This window comes from Peromyscus leucopus, chromosome 3 (genome assembly GCF_004664715.2).
Source record: "Peromyscus leucopus breed LL Stock chromosome 3, UCI_PerLeu_2.1, whole genome shotgun sequence".
NCBI lineage: Eukaryota > Metazoa > Chordata > Mammalia > Rodentia > Cricetidae > Peromyscus > Peromyscus leucopus.
The window spans coordinates 74,463,418-74,489,821 of NC_051065.1; the positions used below are offsets into that span (position 1 = coordinate 74,463,418).

A 26,404-nucleotide genomic window follows, 5' to 3' on the forward strand; every position below is an offset into this window, starting at 1 on the left:
CTTTTCCTCTGCTTTCATGGTCTTCGTTTTGCTTTCTCAGTGTGAAGCTGAGAGAGCCATCACTGGATGGGCACACTCTTATTGAAGATTGGGGCTATTTGGGGAGGTTAGAAGAGGGGCAATTAGCTGGGAGGATGGGGAAGGCCAGCAGGATTGCTTTAATTGATAGGAATGAGGCTTGCACAAAAGCAAATGTTGGGGGAGTTGTTATTAGAGTTTTGAAATGTACATTATTGTCACAGGAGTTAAAAATATTTCCCAAATGGATGTATCATTGATTGCCTGTGACTGTGGAAATAAGTTTTAATAGTAAAGGGCATGGGTGTTGTGTATTCTTATTGGGAGATGGCATGTTCTAGAGCTGCATGCTCATCATCCTTATCCAATTTGGTAACTTCCTTACAAATAATGTATGCTGAAATAGATAAACATGATACATGAATTATACCACAATAGGATTTCTTTTTTATAAGGGTGTGTTAGGGATGCGGCTCAATGTTAGTGTACTTGCATAAAGTGCAAATCCATAGCTTCCATCGCAAAGGGAGTGCAGGGTGGGGTTGGGGGGGGGTACCTTCCCTAGTAGCAGACTTATCTCTATAGCTGAATCAAATATTGAAGGCCAATGTCTCTTTTAAACAATCTCAGAGGTCAGAGAGATGGCTCAGTGGGTAAGGTACTCACTCACTCTGCCCAGCCTGACTACCTGAGTTTCATCGGGAGAACGGCTTGTAAGGTGCTCTCTGCTCGCCAGTGTGTCAGGCATATGCGCACGGACACACACACACACACACACACACACACACACACAGAGAGAGAGAGAGAGAGAGAGAGAGAGAGAGAGAGAGAGAGAGAGAGAGAGAGAGAGATAAAATTCAGAAGAGATATCAAAGGCAGGACCCACTCGGTGAGAGGGGCGTGGAAGACTGCATCTGGTGATGATTTTGAAGTCTCCTTTTCTATTATCTTCATGCAGGGAAGAGGCTGAGGACCTGAGGACTTTGCGAGAGGCCCTGAGGCAGCAGGTGGCAGAGCTGGCGTTTCAGTTAGGAGACCGGGCCAGGCAGATCAAAGAGGGTGTCCTACTGGTAAGCGGTGTGGTGGAGAACGGACGCAGAGTGGATGCAGAGTCTAAATGTCTCCAGCCTACTACTCACGGGAGAGCTGCTCTCAATAAGAAACCAGTGGTGTGACAATTCCAGACTGAAGCATTACATGTTACATGGCCACACCTGCATTTTACACATAAAGAGATTGACCTTGCTTTGCTCCTGCCCACACAGCTGTCAGGCGGTGGTTGGCTCAGGTTTATAGCTACTCCAAGCTTTCTCCTGCCATCTAAAGGAAAGCAAAGTACTATTGCCCATTTTCCATGTAAGAACACGAATCCCAGATCCCAGACTAGCAAAGTGAGCCTTTTGATCCATGAGCTAGGTCACTACTATACCCTGCTATTGGCTCAAAGTGCCCACTACAGAACCTTGGCACCTCATAAACACATTTCTTCCAAGTCTGAGGTAATTGTTCGGTGTAAGTGTGACATGTCTCTGTCACCGCCAGGGACAGAGGAACAGTTCCATTCTATGTCTCCCACATGCCTGCAGTGGCCTGGAGAACCCCTCTTTCTTACTGGGGTCTCCATTCAAGTATAAGCAGAATTCATGACCTTATCAAAGAAAATAATTCCAAGATAAGGCGACATGAATCAGAATTGAAGTTTATTAAAGAGATTTTGTTTGGTTGGTTGGTTTTGGGGGGTGTTTTTTTTTTTTTTTTTTTTTTTGGAGACAGGGTTTCTCTGTATAGTTTTGGTGCCTGTTCTGGATCTTGTTCTGTAGCCCAGGCTGGCCTTGAACTCACAGAGATCTGCCTGGCTCTGCCTCCCGAGTGCTGGGATTAAAGGCGTGCACCACCACCACCACCACCACCACCACCACCACCACCACCACCACCGCCGCCCGGCTTTAGCATGGATTGTTAATAGAGGGAAATGTGCAGGAAGAGTAGAGCGTGCTCACAGGCGGAGGGTCACATTCGGGTTTCTTTTTAGTGGGTACCTATAGGATTTGTGTAGTTCTTCAGTTACATTTCTGTAAGCTGTGAATAACCCCCTCTCCTTTTTAACACTGCTCAAAGACAGCAGCTCACAACAAAGATACAGGTTACAGACAGAGCAGGGAGATGGCTCCGGAGTTAGGAGCACTTCCAGAAGCTTGGTGCACAGCATCCATGACCGGCAGTTCACAACTACCTGTGACTCTAGCTGTAGGGGACCCAACACCCTTTACTGGACTCCTTAGGCAACTACAAAGAGATATGTACGTAATTATCAATTAAAAAAAATTTTTTTTAAATCTTAAGGATTTCCTTCTGTGAACAAAAACTTGTAAGTTTCATGGGGGATATTGTTTAGGGGTTAAGAGTGAGAGGTGAGTAGAAAGTCATGGTCTTTAAGTAAATGTAGCTTATTTATTGTCTTTTGTAAAATGTCTTTGGAAACAGACATTGTTTGGTGAGCAGTTTTGGCTTTCTTAGTAGCATCTGGTTTCTTGCCTCTCTCTGCAGCTCAGATCTCTGGACCCACACATTCCTCCCCACGTGCCCTAGTTACTTTCTGTTGCTATAATAAAACACCATGGCTGAAAGCAGCTTGGAGACCAAAGGGTTTATTTGGCTTACAAATTATAGTTGATCATCAGGGGAAGCCAAAGCAGTCACTCAAGTTAGGAACCTGGAAGCAGGAAGTGAAGCGGAGACAATGGGGGATTTCTGCTTGCTGCCTGCCTCTCCAAGACTTGCTCAACTTGATTTCTTATGCAACCCATCACTACCTACCCAAGGTCAGCACTGCCCACAGTGGGCTGGGCCCTGCCACATTCAATATTAAGCAAGATATACAGGCAATCTGACAGAGGCATTTTATCAGTTGTGGATCCTCTTCCAAGATGACTGTAGCTTGGGTCGAGCTGACAAGGAACTAACCAGTACAGCATGTATGTCACCATGGCTCTGTCTTCCTAGCCTGCTCCTTACACACTCCCTTTTGTCTTTTCTTTCAGCAGCTAGACCTTCTCTCAGAGGAGCTGCCTGAACACTGTGCAAATCTGCAGCAATGCAACTGGACAGAGGGAGAGCATGGCCAGAGTTCATGTGTTCAAACCCACACTGTGGCCCCTGAGCCTGCCCTGCCTGCCAGCAATGGGCAGCAGATTCCCTGCTCGGGGGTGACTCAGCTGGTTGCTCTTCGTCCCTCTGACCGTGAGACCAGACGTAGGATGTCTCTACAGTCACCAGCTATGACAGAGTCAGGTCCGGGTCCTTCATCAAGTAGTACTGTAGAGTAATCTCTGCTAGACCAGAGAGGTTGATGACCTTTGTACAAAATGGAAGATCCCAGAATAGCTGTAACAAGGGAATATGATTCCTATGTACCCTTCTATTCTATGATTAAACTCAGAATATTTTAATATTCATTGATTACATAATAAGGAGTCACCCGGTATGTGCCTGACTGGGGTATATTATAGTCATTGAGTAGCATATGGCCTTTACCCTGAGAAAGCATGTGTCCTAGTGGAAGAGACTGAATATAAACACACATATTTATCTATAATTAAAGTCAAGAAGAACGGCCTCTACCCTGAGAGAGCATGTGTCCTAGTGGAGGCGGCCGAATATAAACACACATATGTGTATAATTAAAAAGCAAGAAAAAGACAATGTGACCTTATTTTATGACAGATAAGTATCTGAGTCTGCTCAGGCACCTGGAAGGCATGTTCAGAGATGTGATACTGCTGATGCTGGAGGCAGCTGTGAGCAAGACAGAATGTCTGTGCATCAAGAGTTGGATAAAGTGAGAGAAACAACAAATAAATACCATTTCCATATAGTTTGTGGAGGAGTCACCATGTGACATGGGAGGGAAGTGCCCTGGGGGCCTCATCAAAGGGAGCTATTAGGAAAGACTTGAAGGTAAGAAGATGGAAGCCCTGGAGAATTCATGTTCAAGAGACTGGGAAGCAGAAGAGAGGAAGGTTCACAGGCTGGGATGTAGAAACGCTATTTTGCCAACTGTGGTAGACGATAGTGAGGACCTATGTGAGGACCCTGACTCCCTCCAGGCCGTGGTCAGGAGTCTAAGGGCATGTATTCTTGCAAGTGCAACAGAAAGCCTCCATAAGTGTTAAACATGGATTTCATAGGGTCTTACCTACCTTTTATAATCACAAAAAGATACCACCATGGAACCTATGGAGAGGTGAGGCTGCTGGCTATAAACCTATGGCTTACTGTTGTCCCTCAAGTCAAAAGTTGTCCAGCTGTTTCCATCCAGCTGTGGGAACAGCATGGCTCCTACTACAGGGAAAACACATGGAGGTAGACATGAAAGCCAAGGGATGATTGAAATCAAGAATAGATGAAAAATGAAATAGTCAGAAACAGCATCATAAGAACTCCTGAGGGAAGCTTCTTGTTTGTATGAGAGAATGAGGACACTTCCTAGCTAGGAACCTAAGACAATATTCCTTTGGAAACTGTCTACTAGCCTGTTTCATTCCTTATCTTCCTGCTTTGGTTGCTATGACTCCAGTGAGGCTCTGATTTCCAGGGACCATGCACTGTCTCTCCTGCTGTACCTCCCTAGAATGTGGACATCTCCATTCACACATCTTCTTCAGCATCCATATGCACCATATGTATGACCCCAGCGCCAACCCCTTCTAAACCCTAGTCTTCTATCCTCCTACCACACACACTCAGATGAACCCATCTGCCTTGTCCCCTTGTGGCCTTTACTGGCACCTCAGTATCAGTCACTGCATCACTGCTGTTTCCTCATAGCCTGGTGACAGCACAAGGCATGAGCCTCTGACATGCCTTGAGCTTCCCTCTCTCTGAGATGCCTCGGCAACTGACAAACTGTCTCCGCCGGCACCAATAGGGTCATGGTTCCTAGACTCAGGGAGAGAACCTAAGAAGTAATATGTCAGAGAACTAAGAGAGTCATCTTAAGACTACGATCCCAGAGCAGTCTGCTGCCAAAATGTTGCTCCAGCCAGGAATCACTATGCCCTTTCCTTTCTGCTGCTGCCTTGCTTTCCTGGACCACACCCCTACTCTGGTTCCCACGGTATGATGCAACTTCCAGCTGCAAACTGGCTCCTAATTGCTTTTGTACATCCTAAGTTTCTTCCTTTTCTAGACTGTCAACATTTGTCTTGGTTCAGACTTGAGCTGCCTTTGCCTACAGCCTTTGAGCCTGTGGTTCCTGCCTGTTCTTCACTGGACTGCCTACTACCTGCTTGATGGCCTCATGCCCTACTTTGTTCTCATGTCAATCTGAAATGCTGGTCCTTTGGACTACTTTGTATATCCCTACATTCCTTCACATCACAGACTCTGAATGTACAGATTCAACTAACAGCTCTGCGATATTCAGAAAACAATCACATATGCATTATAGACACTGCTCTTGCCATCCTTCAACTATTTTGTAACATTTTTTATTAGGCACTACAAATAATCTAGGGATGATTTAAAGTGTTCAAAGTATGCAGATGTGTATGTTTTGTGCAAACACTCTATTGTGTAACATAAGGCTTTTTGGACAGAATAAATGCGGTAAATTGGTTGCAGTAATTAACACAATATCCCTCAGAGACTAAATGCTCAATATATGTTGGCTATTGTTGATGCAAAGACGAACACATCAGTGAGTCCAATGTGATCATTACCTTCTTTCTGTTGAGAACGATTCTGTGAGCAAAGCAGCTTACCCTGGAAGAATATTACCAAATGCCTGAGGAATAGATGAGCAGAATAAAGTAGCACTCTCAAGAGACAGGGAAGCGGATGATCTCACCACAGAAGCAACACCATTTCAAGCTGTAGGAGGAGCTAAGCTTGCACTTAAAAGGGATTTGTGTGTGGATCATTTTAACCTCCACGAAAGATGACTTCAGATGTGAAGGAGGAGACAGAGACCCACTGCTTGAATGAAGAATGGCAAATGAAATCCCCAAAGAGCTCTACATAGTAAATGGCAGACCCCAGCTCTCCAACAAGGAAGATAAAAGTGAACAAAAAAAAATGTAGAAACACTTCTATGTCCCACCAAGAACTTTTACTGTCTTTAATGACTGATGGGCTGATTGCAAAATGTCACCTGGAATTCCAGTTCTCAGACTCAGACTGATTATAATCACTGACTTTCCTAGTTCATGGGATAAACGTCTTATCTCCAGTTGGTTCTGTTTTTCTGGATGACTCTGGTAGTGAGGAAGAGCTCAAAGACCAAAAGCTTGACTTATAAAAAGGTATGCTGAGTGCTGGATTTGTTAATAAGAAGCAACTGAACTCTGGCAATAAACCCGAGGTTTGATCCAATTTCACAACTAATTATTTGTATTTAATAAACTGAGCTCTGTAGATCTCAAGGTCATCATCTACAAATTAACACAGAGAATGCTTATTCAGCCCTTTAGCTGGAGCCTGGAATGATGCCAAGGCTCAGTAAGTAAATACAGTGTTTGTCATTAGCAGGAGTAGATGCCAATGCTTGGCCATCTTACCTTTAGCTAAGTGCTGCACCAAGTACTTTATGTGTCTTGTCACATATCTCCACAACAAAATTCCAGAGCAGAAATTCACCTATGCATAACACACACACACACACACACACACACACACACACACACACAACCACACACGCACGAATGCACGCACGCACGTGTACACATGTACACACACCAAAACTAAACTGTCTGAGGTTTGGGATCTAGTAGGGTGTAGTTTGAAGTTTTCATCCCACAGCAGTAGGGGATTAAACTGACACTGATTCACTGATTTTTCTAAAACGAAATATATCTTTAAAACTCTGTCAAACCTTGAGGCTTATGTGGAGCTTACTAATAGGCCCAACTCAACCAGAGTAACTCTTTTTCTGTCTGTATTCTGCATTGAGTTTGGCAAAAATCTTACTTCAGGCAAATACTCACTGCGTAGAAGAGCTTGAAAAACTTAACATACTGACCACATTTGACTTTTGTAAACAGATAGGGTCTGTTGCTTTTGTATAAAATGTTTTCTACTACACAGAAATCCTTTTGTACCTACCATTTTAGCAACTTTTAGCTCTTAACTGCTGTCATACCATCAAGATAAACAAGAATTCCTTTGCATTTCCTGAATGATGCCAAGCTCTGTTTCCTTTTTTTTTTTTTTTAATATATGTTGATCTTGTCCAAGTTAATTCTTGAGGAGATCTTAGATCGTGTGTTTATAAATAGAAATAAAAATAGAGAAATTACCTTCAGGAAGTGGATAAACACACACACACACACACACACACACATCTTTTACATGAAGCTGAAGCTACTTGTTTAACTAAAAAAGAAGGAAAGAGTAAACAGACTTCAAGTTTAGAAATTTGCCAGGGAACAACTTGGTCTTTTCTGTGGCATATTCCAGGGATCTTCCTCCTGTGGATTTTACCCCCTCCAGATTTCAGGATTCAAAGCCAAAAGCCTTGATTAGAGGGGCTCATTTCAGAAATAACACTTGGAATTCAAGTCACATATTTTCTTTGGTTTTTGTTCTGCATGAGTGAAGACCTAAGTTGCATGATGGAGACAAAGAAAACAACCTTGAAGGTTGTTCTGATCCATAGCTTATGCCAAGAACACAAAGATTCACGTAAAGAAATTCACGTTTGGTGCACAGAAAAATATTCTCCAGAAGCATGTTCCACAAGACTTTGTTTATTGAACAGATCTTTCTTAGTTCTGTTTTCTTTCTTTCTGTAGAGCTAAACCTTAGATTTCCTCAAAAGAAAATAATTTTGCTAACACTGAAAAATGAAGCCGAAAGATTCTAGTGATAAGAGAATTTACTCTTGAATGACTCATTCTTTGTTGAGGTAGTAATTGGTTTCTGTGAGATGAAATGGAATAAAATAGGACATTTATAAAGAGGTCAAAGAATCAGTTATTTCTTCATGGGAGGAGGTATTTCCAGGGTAGTTTCCTATGGGATGGTGGGTTGCGTATCTAATTTCAAATTGGAATTTGAGCAACATGTAACAGCTATAATTAAATGGACCACAGATTATTCAAACTGATGTCAAATCTCCTTTCTTGAAAATTGGAGAATGTAAACGGAATCTAAAACATGGAAGCCATCTTTCCTGAACTTGAGCTTAGCCTCTCTAATGTTTTACCTTTTTTTTAAAATAAAGATCTCTACTAAATCTTTGAAAAGTTCACACAATGCATTTTCATCATACTCATTCTTATTCCCCCAGCTCCTCCAAGATCTACTACCACTTTTAGCCCTGCCCCCAACTTTATGTCCTCACTTTGTTTTGCTTTCAAATAACCTATCATGTTCAATTTGTGCTACCCATGTATTCCTGAATATGGGCTCATCCACAAAAATGTAGTTGCTGTGCTAGAGGCCACACCCTTAGAGACAACTGACTCTTCCTCTCCAAGAAGCCATCAGCTGTCCATAGCTCCTCAATTAAGAATAGGAGCTTGCTGTGGATATCACTCTATGTAAATAAAACACTGGTGGCCAGTGACCAGGCAAGAAATAGGTTGCCAAGCAGGAAGTAGGTGGGACAAGGAGAGAGGAGAATTCTGGGAAGTGGAAGGCTGAGGGGAGAGACACTGCAGCCACCGCCAGGAGAAGAGCATGTAGAGACGCCGGTAAGCCACCAGCCACGTGGCAAGCTATAGATTTATAAAAATGGGTTAATATAAGATAAAAGAACAGTTAGCAAGAAGCCTGCCACGGCCATACAGTTTATAAGTGATATAAGCGTCTGAGTGATTATTTTATAAGTGGATTGTGGGACTGCGGGGCTTGGGGAACCTGGAGAGAAGCCCTCCAGCAACAGGAGCTTGTGATTCCTTACCCACTATGTTATAATGTTGACTGACTTTACCTTGCAAAAATCTTCTGTAGCCAACATTAAGTGCCATTGTTCTGTCATGTCCAGAAGATACTGTTTCACTCCAGTCCTTCCTGGCATCTGGCTCTTATAGCTTTCCATCCGATCTTCTATGAGGGTCCCTGAGTCTTGAGTGGGGTATGATAAGGATGTGCCATTTGTGGCTGAGCAATCCACTGGCAACGTTCTCTGCACTTTGGCTGCTTGTGAGTTCTTGTATTAACCACCACCCACTGCACAAAGAAACTTCCCTGAGGAGGTGTGAAAACTGAAGTCATCTGTATTTAGAGAGATTCAAATTTAGAGATCAGTTTGATACTTTGTCTATTTAGCAGAATGGTAGTAGTATATTCAACCCTAGGGCCTGTGAACAAGCAACCATGAGTTTTTGGTTGTACCAGATATATGTTATCTCTTGTGCTGTGGCCCTTAAATCTAATCAGTAAGCACTTGGTTACTCCTATTACCTATGGGCGTATTTCACCATACTGGTCATTATTGAAGGACAGAATTTACATCTGGCTAAGACTGTTGATGACTTCTTCCTTTAGCAGCCTGCACAACATCGTCCAAAACTATGAAAGCTAGCCATCAAGGAGAAAATTTCTTGTCAGCACCACTTTGATTTCTGTATGTCCCATGACAAGAGTATATGGTATCTTCAGCAATAGGGTCTTACCGTCAAATTCTGGTGGGCAATCAAAAGCATTGTAAGTAACGTACATCATTTGTAGGGGGTCTGGAAAAGAAATAAGGGAAACAATTCCACTCACACTAGCCACACACAAAAGTAAGTACTAAAATAAACCTAACCAAAGAAGTGAAAGACCTACAGAATGAAACTTCAAAATACTGAAGAAAGAAATCAAGAAGCCATCAGAAGATGGAGAGACCTCCCGTGCTCATGGATTGGTAAGAATAATATTGTGAAAATGGCCCTCATATTAAAAGCAATCTATAGATCCAGTGTAACCCTGTTGTGGAATATTATTTTAAGGTGTGTTACATTTGTTTATACTGTGGAACATTTGTTTAGTGATGCAAAGATGTGTTGCATTCTTTCATGTTGCATTTGTTTAACTCTGTGAAGCTGTGTTATTTTGCCTGTCTAAAACACCTGATTGGTCTAATAAAGAGATGAACGGCCAATATCCAGGCAGGAGAAAAGATAAGAGTGGCCAGCAGACAGAGAAAATAAGTAGAAGGAGAAAAAAAAGTCAAAAGAGAAAAAGAGTAAAAACAACAACAACATAGGCCCAATCTAAATTTCAATATAATTCTTCATAGAAATTTAAAAAAGAAGAAACTCAAAAAAACTTAACATTCATATGGCAGCACAAAATGCCCTGGATAGCTAAAACAGTCCTGAACACTGTAAAAAAATGTGTCATGGTTTCTGCTTTCAACGTATACCACAGAGCCATGGTAATAAACACAGCAAGCTACTGCCACAAAAACAGACATACAGACATACTGATCAACAGAATAGAATCAGGGTCTCAAATATAAGTCCATGTTCCCATGGACAACTTATTTTGAACAAAAATGGCAAAAAACATATATCGAAGAAAAAAATACAGAATCTTTAGCAGATGGTGTTGGTAAACCTGGATATATAAGAATGAAAATTAGTCCTTGTCTCTCACCCTGAACACAAACAATTCCGAGTGGAGCTAAGTTCTCAGTGTTAGACCTGAAACTCCAAAGCTTCCGGAAGGAAGAGTGGGAGGTATACTTGGGGATGTAAGTTCTGGTAAGGACTTTCTGGATAACAATCTGGTCACCCAGGAAGCTGCAGCAACAATAAGTGGAGCTTCATAAAATGAAAAGGCTTCTTATTACAAAGAAAACTGTTAATCACCTGAAGAGGCGGCCTACAGAAAGGAAACATTTGTACCAGCTCTACAACTGGTGGCAGCTTGGTGTCTAGAATATACATAGAACTCAAAACCAGCACCAAGAAAATTAACAACCCAATTAAAAAGTGAGCTCTGAACCTACACAGAGAGTTCTCAGAAGACACGCAAATGGCTCAGTGATATTTAAAAGGTGTTCACCATTCTTAGCCATCAGGGAAAGGCAAATTAAAACCACTTTGTGATTCCGTCTCTCCCTGTCAAAATGGTCTACTTTTAAAAGATTGGCAGAACACAGGTTTTGTATGGGATGTTCCCTATTTGAATCTGCGACAAGTTAGTAAAGAAAGGTCCACATCAAAAGTTATTTCAAATTATGAACTTGAAGACCTTTCTTTTCTTGGTTCTTTGAGGATGTAAGTTCGTCCAGTACTGCTGACACCTGGTGACTCAGAGCCAGCCCTTGCCCTCTCACTTACCAGGAAAATGCAACAGCCCCACTGGAGGTCTTGTTCACTCTGCCACTCATTTCCGGATTCTCAGTATGTCTAATTACTGCTGAATGGCTAACAACAGTGTGCCAGAACCACAGGGTAGCTACATACATTTCTTCTCTAAAATCTAAAATACTGGACTGGGGTAGGTGGCAGATAACCGGCATTCAGGCTATGCTAGAATCTCCAAGGAATGAGCCAGAGAAAGTTGTCTAGGAGCTATGGAAGAAGGAAAGCAAACACTGCACACGGCAGCAACTGAAGGGGAACGAATGGTGCCAGGAAGCCCTCTCTGCTCAGCCCTGGAACAGCAGCAAGATACATGTGAAGCAGAAACCTGCTGCGTGCTGGGCCTGGACCCTGGCAGCCCCAGACCCCTCATGACCACACTCCTGGGGATGGAGAGCAAGTGTGGTGGGACTGTACACCTAGGTCCAGCCAGCACAGTGCCTTTTTATTTATTGATATTTTTCTTACTAAACAGAGGGCTTTAAAAACAATCTTATTAGCTATTTGAGAGTAGCATACAATGTATTTTGATTATATTCACTCCCTCAGTTCCTTTTTATATCCAGTTCCCTTCCCTATCCACCCGACCTTTTGTCCTTTTCTTTCCTCTCTTTTCTTAAACCCATTGAGTACAAAATGTACTGCCCATATGATCCTGGATGTGTGAACATCCAGCTGTTGACCTATAAGAGGGGGCATTGACTTAAAAAAAAATCAACTCACCTTCTCCCAGCAGTTATTAATTTCCAATAGCTCCTCACTGTAGTGGGTAGCCATTCCATTCCAAGAGAGGACATTGAAGACCTGAGATCTAGATGCGCCATCTCTCTTGTTTCCTGGACTCTGGACGCTGGAGGTAGACGGAGCAGAGTTCTCCACAGAACACCACTGGACTGCACTACGTCTTCCCCAGACCCTGCAACCTACCTATCCCTTCATTTGTAAGTTAGGCCACTAAATAAATCTCCCTTTTAACTACGTGGAGTGGCCTTAATAATTTCACCAATACCTCACCTAGGGGTGAGACTTTGTGTCCACCTCCCCTCTCCTTTCATGGATTTTGTCTGGGTTGAGCTGTCACAACTGCTTTGAGTTCATATGTGTGAGTGTCCTGTTCTATCTGGAAGACATTGTTTTCTTGTAGCCATCCACCACCTCTGCATCTCTTTCCACAATTATCTCCGAGCTTTGTGAGGAAGAGTATGATACAGATGTCCCATTTAGAGCTGAGCATCCCATAGGTTCAACATTCTTAGACATCAGGGAAATGTGAGTTGAAACTAATTTGAGATTTCATCTTACCTCAGTCAGAATGACTAGGATTAAAACAAAGTGATGACAAATGCTGATGTGGATATGGAGAAAGAGGAACACTAATTCACTGTTGGTGGGACTGCAAGATGGTAAGCCACTATGGAAATCAGTGTGGAGGTTCCTCAAAAAGCTAGAAATAGACTTACTACAGGACCCAACTATATCACTCATGGACAATATAACCCATGGACTCTTTTTTTCATCCGTGCTCATTATTGCTCTATCCACAATAGCCAGGAAACAGAAGCAGCATAGATGCCTATCAACTGATTTATAATGAAACCCTGTCACATTTACACAATGGAATATTTTTTAATCTGTTAAGAAAAATGAAGTTATGTAACTCATAGATAATTGAGTAGAGCTAGAAACAATCATTTTATTCAAGATAACCAAGATCCAGAAAGACAAACAATGTTTGTTTTATCTTATAGGCATGGGGTAACTTTAAATCTTTAGATATGTATGTTTCATTTGGAATACCAATAGAGAGCAGGAAATTAGGAAAGGGCCATGGTAGGGGGTGGGGTGATGGCTTTCAAGGGAGGGGAATAGTACACAGTGGTATAAAGAGTAAATTGGAATTATGGAATAAGAGGTGGTCAATGGGGTGGGGAATGGGAGGGCAGAGTAAAGGAGGAAATTCAGTAAGGAAAAATTAACAATAAAGACTTTTGAACAAAGGTCATATGGAAATCTACAATTACAGAAGCTTTAATATATATATATATATATATATATATATATATGAGAGAAAAATAGACACAGATAGATGATAGATAGATAGATAGATAGATAGATAGATAGATAGATAGATATGTATGTATGTGTACACATACATACAGAGTTTAAGTGGAGTTACCTGTAAGAGTGACAATGCCCTTATTAAACTCCTTAAGCTAACAAGTAAAAAGCCTAGTGCCTGGGATGGGTTTTCTCTTTTAGACTTGTTGTCCAGTGAAGTTCCACAGACCCCCCAAACATTGCAGGCTATTGCCGATGCTCTTAGTTACCACTCCAGAACTTAACAGTACAATCCTATTGCCAAGAGGACCACATGCTTAAGTCATAGAATATGGAGAAATTGAACTGGCACTCACCTGAAGGTTTCACCTCTACTGGCTAGTTTTCATAATGCTGTAAGGCACTACATAAGCTACCAGAGAAGAAAAAATAATAATCGGTCTTCCCAGCTGTGATCTAAAAACACAACTGGCCTGACAAGATATAGCCACTAGTGCTATAGTGGTAGGAATATTACTGGAGTAACCAACTATTTTCTGATTGCATTTAAGGCCTGTTTGATAAGATAGAATCTGTTCCTAGCACTATTACTGGGGCCAAGGGCCTGTGGCTAGACCTGTCATAGGCCCTTGGGGAAAATCTAGTACTATTATTCTGCTGAATAGACTTAGTATTAGGCTAACTCCTAATGACTTATCATTATACCCATAAATTAATGTCTCTCCCTCTCTTTTTTTTGATGTTACTACAGACTTTATTCTTTTCTTCCTTATAATTTTCAAGTAATTGGCATAGTGTTAGGTGCAGGAAGCAAACAACTATTGAAAACATTCCACAGCTGAATATAAATACTTAAAACTCCACAGAGTGCTGAGTATTTGCTTTAAAACATAAGGTAACATCGAGTTCCTACAGAACCTTCAAGAAGTTCATAGTTCTTGTTGTTGCTGCTTTTTCTTTCTCTCTCTTTCTTTCTTTCTTTCTTTCTTTCTTCTTTCTTTCATTCTCTTTTCTTTCTTTCTTTCTTTCTTTTCTTTCTTTCTTTCTTTCTTTCTTTCTTTCTTTCTTTCTTTCTTTCTTTCTTTCTTTCTTTCTTTCTTTCTTTCTTTCTTTCTTGTTTTTACATCCAAACCAAGTTTCCCCTCCCTCCTCTCCTCCCAGTTCCTTCTCCCACTTCCCCCTATCCTGTCCTCCTCATATGTTTCTCTTCAGATACAGGCAGGCCTCACAGGGATATCTGAGTATAGTAGATATCATTAGGACTCATTTATTGACTTTTTTTCCCATCAGTCATGTTTGGTTCTACCCTATGTCTCTAAGCCATCCAGCTTCCAGATCCTAGCCATCCAGGCAATGTTGGGCATGGGCTCCAACTTAGACCAGTCATTAGTTCCCACAAGTTCTGAGCCACCATTGCCCCAGCACATCTTGCAGTCAGGACAGGTTGTGGGTGGTAGGTATTGTGACTGGGTTGGTGTACCAGTCTCACCACTGGGGACCTATTCTGGTTACGGAAGATGGCTGGTTCAGGCTCCATATCCTCTATTACCAGGAGTCCTCACTAGGGTCACCCTCATAGGTTCCAGGAAGCTTCCACTGTACTAGGTTTCTACATGCCCCCCCCAAACGCTCACCTATTCCAGTAATCTCTCCCTGTATTCTCTCCTGACCCCCTTCTCCCACCTGATCCCTCTTGTTTCCATCCCAACCTGCCCCCAGTCTACCCACAAAATCTATTCTGTTTCCCCATCCTAGGGAGATCCATAAGTCCCCACCCCCTCAGAGCTCTCTTTATCTAACTTCTCTGGGTCTGTGGATTGCAGTGTAATTATCTTTTACTTGATAGATAATATCTACTTATAAGTGAGCACATGTCATGTTTGTCTTTCTGGGTCTGGTTTGCCTCACTCAGGATAATTTTTTTTCTATTTCCATCCATTTGTCTGCAAACTTCATGATATCATTCTTTCTAACAACTGAGTAATACCCCATTGTGTAAATACAACATATTTTCTTTATCCATTCTTCAGTTGAGGGACATCTAAGTTGTTTCCAGTTTCTATTATAAATAAAGCTGCTATGAACATGGTTGAACAGATGTCCTTCTGGTAGGATCTGTGTATATTCCCAAGAGTAGTACAGCTGGATCTTGAGAGATTGATTCCCAATTTTCTGAGGAACCATCATACTGATTTACACAGTGGCTGTATGAGTTTGTACTCCCACTAGCAATGGATGAGTGTTCCTCTTGCTCCACATCCTGACCAGCATGAGTTGTCACTTATGTTAGTGATTTTAGCAATTCTGAAAGGTGTAAAAAACAGAATCTCAAAGCAGTTTGAATTTGCATTTCCCTGATGGCTAAAAATGTCAAACATTTCTTTAAGTGTTTCTCAGTCATTTGAGATTTCTCTAATGGAAATTCTCTGTACCCCATTTTTTAATTGGGATGTTTAGTTTGTTGAGGTCTAGTTTCTTAAGTTCTTTATGTATTTTGAATATTATCCCTCTTATTAGATGTGGAGTTGATGAAAATCTTTTCCCATTCTTTATGCTGTTATTTTTGTCCTATCGATGGTGTCCAATAACCTTTAATTATAGTAAACTTGATCACTTACATTCCACTGATGTACTTTGTCTCTCCTAAATATTTTTGTTGTTTATTTTGGACCTCCAACAAGCTTAAACGTCCTGCCTTTGTGTGTGTGTGTGTGTGTGTGTGTGTGTGTGTGTGTGTGTGTGTGTGTGTAGGATCAGTGTTAACATAGGGTGTTTTCCTCCACTGTTTCACTTTATTTATTGAAATGGGGTCTCTTGATGAACCCAGACCTCACTAATACTGGTTAGTCTATCCATCCATCCTATCCTGGGAAATCCCCTTTCTCTTCCTTCCAAGTACTAGGATTATAGCCAAACCTCCTTGCCAAAGAGGTCACAACCCACAGGTTGAAAACTGATCTAGAAGAAAATGGATAAATAAAGCAGCTGGCATTGATTTATCCAAGTCACTCAATGGTATGTTCAATATCAATAAGTCACCATAATATAAATACATCCCAGCAATCTAATACTTCCATATTTTCTAAAATTTTAACTTTTTATATGTATATATGTGTACATAAGTACATTATGTGCATACAGGAGTCTTCAAAGGTCAGATGAAGCCATTGGGTTCCCTGGAACTGGAAATATAGGCAGTAGTGAGCCACCATATGACTGGTGAGAACTGAACCCAGGTCCTCTGTAAGAGCAGTAATCATTCTTAACCACTGAGCCGCTCCTCCAGTCCCAGAAAGGATTTTTAATGATACTGCATTGTGCCTTCAATTTTCCATCTTTCTGTACAAAGGAAATTCTGAAATAAGAGTGTGTGCATATTAAGCTAGGATGTAGCCTATACTTTCACTTTTGCCCTCTATGTTGACCACAGAGCTCACTCAAGGCATACTCTGCACTTCCAGATGAGGGTGACATAAACCCAGAGGGGAAAGAAGCTGACAAGGATAGGATGGATCTTGTACCTTAGACTGCCTTCAGAGATCTCATTATATCAATTGCAGCCAAACACCCACGGCCCATAATCTGGGTTCACAGTCTGGGTGTGGATGCATGGAGGGGTAATGAAAAAAGGATACAAAAAGAAGGCAGGATGGAAGTGAGGAAGGAAATGGTTTAGGGGAGAAGAAAGAGAGGGATGAAGGGAGAAAAAGCAGAATAGAGGAAGAGAAGGGAGAAGGGAAGAAAAGAAAGGACCAAAGAAAAGCGTCCTGGTCTCCCTTGAGTTACAATGTTGAAGAGATTAAAGGCAAATCTTCCTGGCTAATGACTCACCAACTGTTACAGGGTGGACCAGATCCCAGAAGACACCCACTAGGATTTCTAGGTTCTTATGTCCTGGAATAAAGAATTGAACCTAGGACACATAGATAATGTAGAAATAGATACAGTTTATGAAGACAGCATTTCTGAGGGTGGAAGTGGGCCTGAGAGCTTGGCAATTTTAGAAGCTCAACAGCTTTGGGCCACATGAGTCATGACATTTTATGGGTCATTTATAGAGCACCCATCTTGGTTATATTTATGTATCAGGGGTTTTCTTCATACATGGTATGTTTCTTACATGTAAATCTTGCTTGGGGTTCTCATATTTTATGCCAACTGGCTTCTTTCATATGCCAATCTTGATGCCTCTCTGTCCTCACTCTACTCTCCTGCTCCTAACATAGCACTGTATGTAATAGTTAAGTAGCTGGACAGAGATTCATATCCTTGGAGATCTCTGAGGGAAGCCCCTCCTTCTCATAATTAGCTCTGGACCCTACCTCCTGTTTCCCTGGTAACACACAAATCTTAAGAAAGGCCAGAATTGCAATTTCTCCACCTTAGAATTTAGAAGACTGTATGAAAGGGAGGAAGGTGGAAGTAGGCTTTATTTGAGACAAATAAAAGCCATTTTTCTCCTGTTAAAGCTTGGGCATTTTATGGATTTAGTCTTTAATCTTCCCTATTACATGGATTTTGGCTAAAAGAATGAGACCCGAGGACCAGTGAGATGGCTCAGATGGCAAAGAAGCTTGCTGCCAAGCCTGACAACCTGAGTTCAATCCCAGGGACCCACATGCAAGCTGTCCTCTGATCTCCATTTGTATGAAGAGATTCACATGCACACACACACACACACACACACACACACACACACACACACACGTCCATGCATGCACACAGAAAATAAATCCATAAAAAGGTAATAAGATGAGATCTGAATTCCAGCTCTGGGTCCGGGTGTCTTCATTTCCTATTGTCTGTGTTGGTTTGGATATCATGAACTATTTTGAAAGCCACCTGTAATTATTGGTCATAAAGGCAAACAAAGTTCTTTGAACAATTATTGTCTCTGACACTATCCTCTTGCCAGCTCTGTCTTTCTATTTTAACCCCTCGGTCTTTCACATTGGTTTCACTGAATCATTTTTATCTCTCAGACACTGAACTATAGAAGCCAGCCAAATACATATGCATTTCTTTAAGTATGAAAATACATGTCTAGGAAAAAAACAGCAGTAATATCAATATAAAGTCAATCAAGCAATAAAAATATATCATGTTTAAATCACAAAATACACAGAAATAATGGTGATAAAGATATATAATGAAATTTCTGGTGGCAAGGTACTCAGTGTTGTTGAAGAAAGTACACATAAGCTTGAGAAAAGGGAATACCAATTAAAAAATCACAAGTATTAGTTCAGTACTACAAGAGAGGGGTATGTATGATTGTCAAGTAAGTCTACATCAATCAATGATGGTTAATTATAGTTCTCAAGTTGGTTGAAATTGGACTCAACTGAAAAGATAAACCTGTAGGGTGGGCCTGTGAGGACATTTACTAGGATTCACTGAAGCAGGGGAAACCCTCTGTTAGAGTGGGCAGCATCTGCTAGCTGCTGCTTAGATATAATGAGGTGTGGGGGAAAGAAAACCTGCTTCTGCCTGCCAGACTCATTCTTCGCTGCTGAGTGCTCTTACCTTTCACTGACCTTCACTGACATCAAAGCCCGGCTGCTTTGTCATTAAACACATAATGAAGACTACAAGATCTCCAGGCATCTTCCAGGCTTTCCAGGTCACTAGACTGGTACAGCTGAGTTATCCACCCTTGTAGACTGAGCAATTCTTAGTCTCTCCAGTGTGTAAGTGGCTAGTACTAGATTATGCAGCTTCTATCTTGTAAGCCAACCTAGTAAATCCCCTTTGTAATATACCTTCATTGTTCCTCTAGTAAACCCTGACTTATGCAGGGTGCACTTATGCTTCTATCCAGAACACTTTATATCATAATAACCAGCAGGGTGTGGTGTGGTGGAACTCACCTTTAATTACAGCATGTGGTAGACAGAGGCAGGCAGAGCTCTTTGAGTTCAAGGCCAGTCTGGTATACATAGAGAGTTGCAGGCCAATCAGGTCTACATAGTGAGATCCTGTCTCAGCACACACACACACACACACACACACACACACACACACACACACAGAGAGAGAGAGAGAGACAGAGAGACAGAGAGACAGAGAGACAGACTGACTGAGAGACAGAGACAGACAGAGAGACAGAGACAGAGAGACAAAGAGAAGAAACTGCTTAATCTTGTAAACCTGCTGATGGCTGCCTCATTCTAATGATTGGTCTGGGAATCATTGACCACCTAGGGAGAGATGTTCTTTAGAAATATTGGAGATACTGTTTGGAACTTCCCAAAGTAGGAAATAGGGAAAGATTCCACCAGGCCAAAATACAGAACTTCTTGATTGTGGAGAATTAAAATGTTTCAGAACAAATTATCTTGAGCTATCTTTAGCCATTTTTAAAAACCATCCATTGCCCATACCTGTGTCTGACCTAACATCTTTGTGACTATAGAAACCACTTTAAATGCATGCTTAGCAAGCCACTATATTCCACCAACCAAAAGCCAATGTCACCAGATAGCATCTGATCCTTGACTTGCTATGGCCTGACTTCGTCATGTTCTAGCCGATATATTTTTAAAGTGCCTTGATGAATGAATCTCTTGGTTCTATTATGAGAACATCATGAAACTGTTAGAACACTTGAATGGCATTCATGAAAATCTGAAATGTGTCCCCAAATCAAGATCACTTATATTTGGCTCCAGAATAAACTATCTTTTATTCATCTTGAGGTGAGAATGATGTTTTTGCATCAGCAGAAGATAATTTGAATTTTTTTAACATTATTGCTTCTTTGTCAAATAAGTAAGAACTTTCACAAACAAACACAAAATTGCTGCCTCTTCATATACAGATGGAAAGGCAGGAAGAAGTGTTGCTGCTGTTTTAACAGCCCAAAACAATTGTTTTTGTTTTTATTTTTATGTGTAGGTATATGTGCCTGAATGTACATAAGTATACTATGCACATGTAGAGATTAGAGGTCAGAGGAAGCCATTGGGTTCCCTGGAGTTATAGACAATAGTGAGCCACCATGTGACTGGTGGAAGTGGAATCTAGGTCTCTGTAAAACGACTGATCATTGTTAACCAAAGAGCCATTTCTCCAGACTCAGATATGATTCTTAATGATATTGCATTGTGCCTTCAGTTTCCCCATCTTTCTGCACAGAGGAAACTCTAAAATAAGAGTGTGCATACTGAGCTACGACATAGCTTAGCTAGGAGAGTACCTGCCTGGCATACACGAAACCCTGAATTCCATCCCTGACACCACATAAAATCAGGCATGTCGTATGCCTACAATCCCAGCATGTGGGAATGAAAGAGAAGAGGATCACAAGTTAAAGGTCACTGTTGGTTATTTATAGAAATAGAGGCTGGCCTAGGCAACATGAGAGCCTGTCTAAGACAAATAAAATAGTATGTATAATCTTCATTTCAATTTAGCCATAAACCTGGCTTCATTTCTATTTCCCCTCTACAATTCCACTAAACTGGTTCTGGATGACTTCTAATAGAAAATAATCAAGTTATTTTGCCTTTGTTTGGTTCATATAAGGGCTTGCAGCTCAGTGTTTGGAAGGTTTCTGTATAAAAACAGTATTTATCTCCCACACATTGCATTAAGATGAGTGAATTACCTCAATCTAAGGTTCTTTGTTTATATAATAAAGAGAGAAAACACTCTAAAAATTAACAAAAGGCTGGCTATTCTAGCAAAGACCTCATAAGATTATTTGAAAGGTTTGGGATAAAATAATAGATCATTTAGATGATGTGACAGTATCAAGGAAGAGCTTAGTGTTAAATAGTGGAAGCTATGGTCAGGTATTTGTTACTAATATTGAGTCTATGGGCAGAATTTGAAACTATGGGCCACACTTTTCTCAGGGAGCTCACCCATTTTAAAAAGTTACTCCACTATCTAGGTTTTTCCTCCATCTTACTTGCTTTCCCATTTGTTTGCTTCCTAAATCCTGATCTGACTGCCCACTTCCCATATAGTGGATGTTGGAGATGTTCCGAAGGCCTTCTACTTCAGTCCCTTCATTGTTCACAGCAATCCCCATTTCCACTTTCAGCTGTCTAATAAAATAGCTCATGTATATTCACATCTTTAACTCAGACCTCTTTTCTACATTCTGACTGATAGCTGGACTCAGAAAGGCTCTATAGGGTCTATGCTAATGGTAGCAGAAACGGTGGAGGAAGTAGAGAAACTGAGGCAGGTTTATGACTAAATTGGAAATGTAATAATCATACCACTAGCCACTTACTTTTGTAGGCACTAGCCCTGCCAGAACTCTGGTGATCTGAGTAAACTTGGTATTGTTCAAGTACAGCTGGGCTTTCAACTATCCTCTTCACCCCAGAAGGGAGATCTGGCTGATGTTGGCTTCGAGAAAAAGCCAGAAAAGCCCAAGAGCTGCTAAAGCTTCCTTAACTAATCATGCAGAGGTTATTAGTGAAGGCAATTCCAAGAGGTGGTATTAGTTCCAAGTACAAAAGAAATCTTTAATCTGTAGCAAAACTTTGGCTGATCTGATTCTTAAATCTGGAAGAAATCATATACAAAATTCCCATGACATGTGTCTGTTCCTTAACTACAATGAATGCTAACTTGTTTTCTTTAAGTTTCTTCTCATGTCCATAACTACATAACCTAGTCTAGACTTAGAAAATAATCAGCTATTACTTATTTTTGTATTAATGCATCAATTCTTTCTCCTTTCCTTGTAGAGCTGCAACATTGCTAACACAAAATCTTGTCCTTTTGTTCTACAGTGCTCTGAAGTACTTCATATTTTACAAATATTTTCCCTCTGTGTTTTTCATGTTGGATAATTTTGGTTGACCTACCTTCAATCTGTTTGACTCCCCTGTTTTACATCTGAATTCTACTTTTGAAATTAAGTAGATTTTTTTTGTTGCTGTTATGGCACATTTTACTTCTAAAGTTTCCATGTGGTTCTTTGATATATCTACATTCTCTCACTTTGTTGTCAACGTCTATCTCTTATTTCTAGAGTATATATCATTATACATATGTTTAAAAGTCTTTGTATTTTGTCTAGTATGTTTTCCCTTGAAGGGTATTAAGATTTCTTAGTTTGCTCTACATGGGTAATTTGAGATTATAGTGTGGATGTTTTGATATTATATGATATTCTTCAGAAGGTAAGGAAAGGTAGAAAGAGGCATCAGTAACACTAAAGATGTTTGAAAAAGCCATAGTAAATCATATTATTTCATAGTAACCTAAAGTTACATAGTGTGTGTGTGTGTATAAACATGGATTACACATTTTTAACAAAGTCTTGCCACATGGGATAACAATGCTGTCCTCCAAAGCCATAGACTACCTTTGATGGCTAATCTTGGTTGTCAACCAGATTATATCTGGAATTAACTAAAACTCAAGCAGCTGGGCAAGGGTGTGAGGGGTTTTTTTTGGTTGGACTATTTGAGGTTGAATACTCACCCTAAATCTGGGTCACTACTGGTGGCAGCCCACATAAAAGAACTTGGACATGGATGAAGGAAGCTTTTGCTTTTTGCCTGCTTGCTGTCATCTTGATGACAATTTGTAGCTAGAGTTTTCCTGCCTTGCCCACAGTCAGGACAAATCTTTGTCACCCGCCAGTCCCACAGCCGCTCAGACCCAACCAAGTAAACACAGAGACTTATATTGCTTACAAACTCTATGGCCATGGCAGGCTTCTTGCTAACTGTTCTTATATCTTAAATTAATCCATTTCTATAAATCTATACCTTGCCACGTGGCTCGTGGCTTACAGGCGTCTTCACATGCTCCTTGTCATGGTGGCGGCTGGCAGTGACTCCCTCTGCCTGGCAGTGTCTCGCTCTGCCTTCCTGTTTTCTCTATTCTCCTTTCTGTTAGTCCTGCCTTTACTTCTTGCCTGGCCACTGGCCAATCAGTATTTTATTTATTGACCAATCAGAGCAATTTGACATACAGACCATCCCACAGCAACAGTTCCAAAGGTATTCCTTTGCTGGTGTTAGAACCTGCTTCTTCAGGATTCTAATGCAGACAAACATCCAGTAGTTCTCTATGACTTTCTTGGGATTTAAGCATCAGATTTAGAACGTCATGACATTCAGTCCCTTGGACTGAGCAACTTTGGCCTTTCCATTAGGAGACAGCCATTGTTGGACTGCTTGGACCACAGCCTCTAAACCACTCTATTAAATCTCTTACATATGCATGTGTGTGTGTGTGTGATATGTACACACACATATATAGTTGTATATGTGAATAGTTATATATATGTGTGTGTGTGTGTGTGTGTGTGTGCATGTATGTATAGTTACATACATGTGTATGTTTGTATTAATTTGTTCTATAATTCTATTCCTTTAGAGCAGCAATTCTTAACATGTGGGTTGTAATACCTTTGGGTGTCAAAGGACTCTCTTATAGGGGTTGCCTAAGAACACTGGAAAATATAGATTTTATATTGTGATTCATAACAGTAGCAAAATTACAGTTATGAAATAGCAATGAAAATAATTTTATGATTGAAGGTATTATGTATTAAAGGGCCACAATGTTAAGAAGGTTGAGAACCACTGCTTTAGAGAATCACTATTAATACACTATCTGACAAAAACCTGTGTACCAGGCATGAGAAACTTCTTTTCATGTTACTTGTCAGGAGAGTCCAAAAGACTCCCTAAACAATATAGGCTGCTACTATTGCCCTTGGCTGCTGAAGACACCACAACTTTAGACACAGGACTCAGAAGATTCGAGATGAATATGACCTGAAAGCCTCCTCTTTAAGCATGAGTTTTCATAGATTCTAAAAGTTCTGTGCAAGTTGCCAAGGGAAGAAAGCTGGCAATAGCCCTATCCGGCTGTGAATGTGAGCCACAAGAATGACCAGCATGTCAAGATATCCCTAAAGATGCCATAGCGTGTGGTGGTATTGTGTTCCCCAAAATATTGTGTACTCTAATAAATTTATCTGGGGTCAGAGAACAGACAGCCACTAGATACAAAGGCTAGAAAATGGTGGCACTCACACCTTTAATCCTAGCATTCCAGAGATAGAAATCCCTCTGGATCTCTGTGAGTTCAAGGCCACATTGGAAATAGTCAAGCATGGCGACACATGCCTTTAATCCCAGAAAGCCAGCCTTTAATCCCAGGGAGTGGTGGTAGAAAGCAAAAAGATATATAAGGCGTGAGGACCAGAAACTAGAAGCATTTTGGCCTGGTTAAGCATTTGGCTGGTGAAGATTTTGGCTGGTTAAGCATTCAGGCTTTTGAGCAGTAATTCAGCTGAGACCCATTCCAGATGAGGATGAGGACTCAGAGGCCTCCAGTCTGAGGAGACAAGACCAGCTGAGGATCCGGCGAGGTGAGATAGCTGTGGCTTGTTCTGTCTCTCTGATCTACCAACATGGACCCTAATAACTGGCCTCGGGTTTGATTTTATTAATAAGAACTTTTAAGATTCCTGCTACAATAGTGACACTCATATTTTGTAGATAAACCACAAGTGTCTAATTAGATCTAAATACTCTCAACAGGAAGGAAATTATGCTTGGTACTGGAAACCTAGTCAACTCCCTGTGAGGAGTGACATCATGGATCTTAGCAGAGAATCTTGTACTGCCACTTTCCTATGACAGTATAACTCCTAACTGTACCTGAAATATTTGTCCTTCTGCTCACAGGTAAGTATATCTCTTGACCTTCATCTAAGAATCTTCTTTTTGCAGCACACAGAGACCATTAAAGAAAAATACCGATGGCCAAGATACTAAGAACAACCGATCATACGGTACCCAGTCCCAATAGATAACATCTACAATACAACCCTCACACCTGAGAACAACTGATCATGTGGTGCCCAATCCCAACGAATAGCATCTACAACACAACTCTCACACCTAAGGTGCAGGGAACATCACAGACGACGAGACAGAAAGACTGTAAAAACCAGGGTACCAAAACGTTTGCTTAGAGATTGTATCTTCTTGATATTACAGGCAAGTCCCTCATGTGGTGACCCCCAATCATAAAATTATTTCATTGTTGTAATTTTCAGTAGCAAAGTTATAAAGTAGCAACAAAATAATTTTATGCCTGGAGGTCACCACAACACGAGGAACTGTCTTGAAAGGTCACAGCATTAGGAAGGTTGAAAACTACTGACCTAGAGTCAAGAACTGAAGCCAAGACCATGAGGGTGCTGCTTTCTCCTCAGGCTCACAATCAGCTGCCCCTCTTGGACTTTCCAGGGCCACTTGCCAATGGGTAACACCACCCGGAGTGGCCTGGCCCCTCCCACATCAATCACTAATCAAGAAAATGCTCCCACAGACTTGGCTATAGATCAATCTAATGGAGGAATGTCCTCAATTGGTGTTCTCTCTCTCTAGATGACTCTACCTTATGTCAAGCTGACAAAAGACAAACAAACAAAAAACTACAGCCAACACACTCCTCCTCAACTTAATAGAAATTACTTGCATAGTTGTTCTTAATACTCTCTTATTATAGTTAAAAATTATGCTAATGCTTATCTAACACAGGCTAAATTGGTGGGTCTCAACCCTCTTAATGCTACAATTCTTTAATATAGTTCCTTATGTGTGGTAACACCTTAACCATAAAATTATTTTCATTGCTACTTTATAACTGTAATTCTGCTTCTGTTATAAATCATAATGTAAATATTTTTAGAGACAGAAGTTTGCCAAAGAGGTCACAACCCACAGGTTGAGAACCATGGGCTAGACACTGCACCAAACTGTCTTTGGGTGTGATTCACATATAAGAAACAAGCATCTGAAGTAACTGTCCTCACTACATTTTAATGATGGGAAACAGAGGCATATAAGTGTTAGGGGAATTGATAATGTCACGGAGGTGCAAGACCAGGCAAAGTCTTCATCACTCAGGAGTGCAGCTAATCATGGCCTGTTCTGTCAAGCAGCCTGAGTTGGGACAAAGCTGCAGGTATCCAGTGTAGATGAGAGTTAGTCAGTCTTCTTTGAATCCCATGCTTTCCTACCTTTCAGCCTTGA

At 41.0% G+C, this 26,404-nt stretch overlaps 1 protein-coding gene across 2 annotated transcripts in view; it reads left to right on the top strand.

Moving 5' to 3' along the window:
* The window catches only part of Itprid1 (ITPR interacting domain containing 1), a 121,145-nt gene extending 114,481 nt beyond the window's left edge, over nucleotides 1-6,664 (top strand). Inside the window, exons 13-14 of one of the 2 annotated variants that reach the window (XM_028864096.2) lie at nucleotides 977-1,088; nucleotides 3,060-6,664. In XM_028864096.2, the coding sequence (XP_028719929.1) occupies nucleotides 977-1,088; nucleotides 3,060-3,344 (397 nt within the window). In that variant the 3' untranslated portion in view covers nucleotides 3,345-6,664. The remainder of the gene's footprint in view (nucleotides 1-976; nucleotides 1,089-3,059) is intronic. The other variant, XM_028864097.2, reaches the window with a different exon arrangement.
* The last annotated feature ends 19,740 nt before the right edge of the window (nucleotides 6,665-26,404 follow it).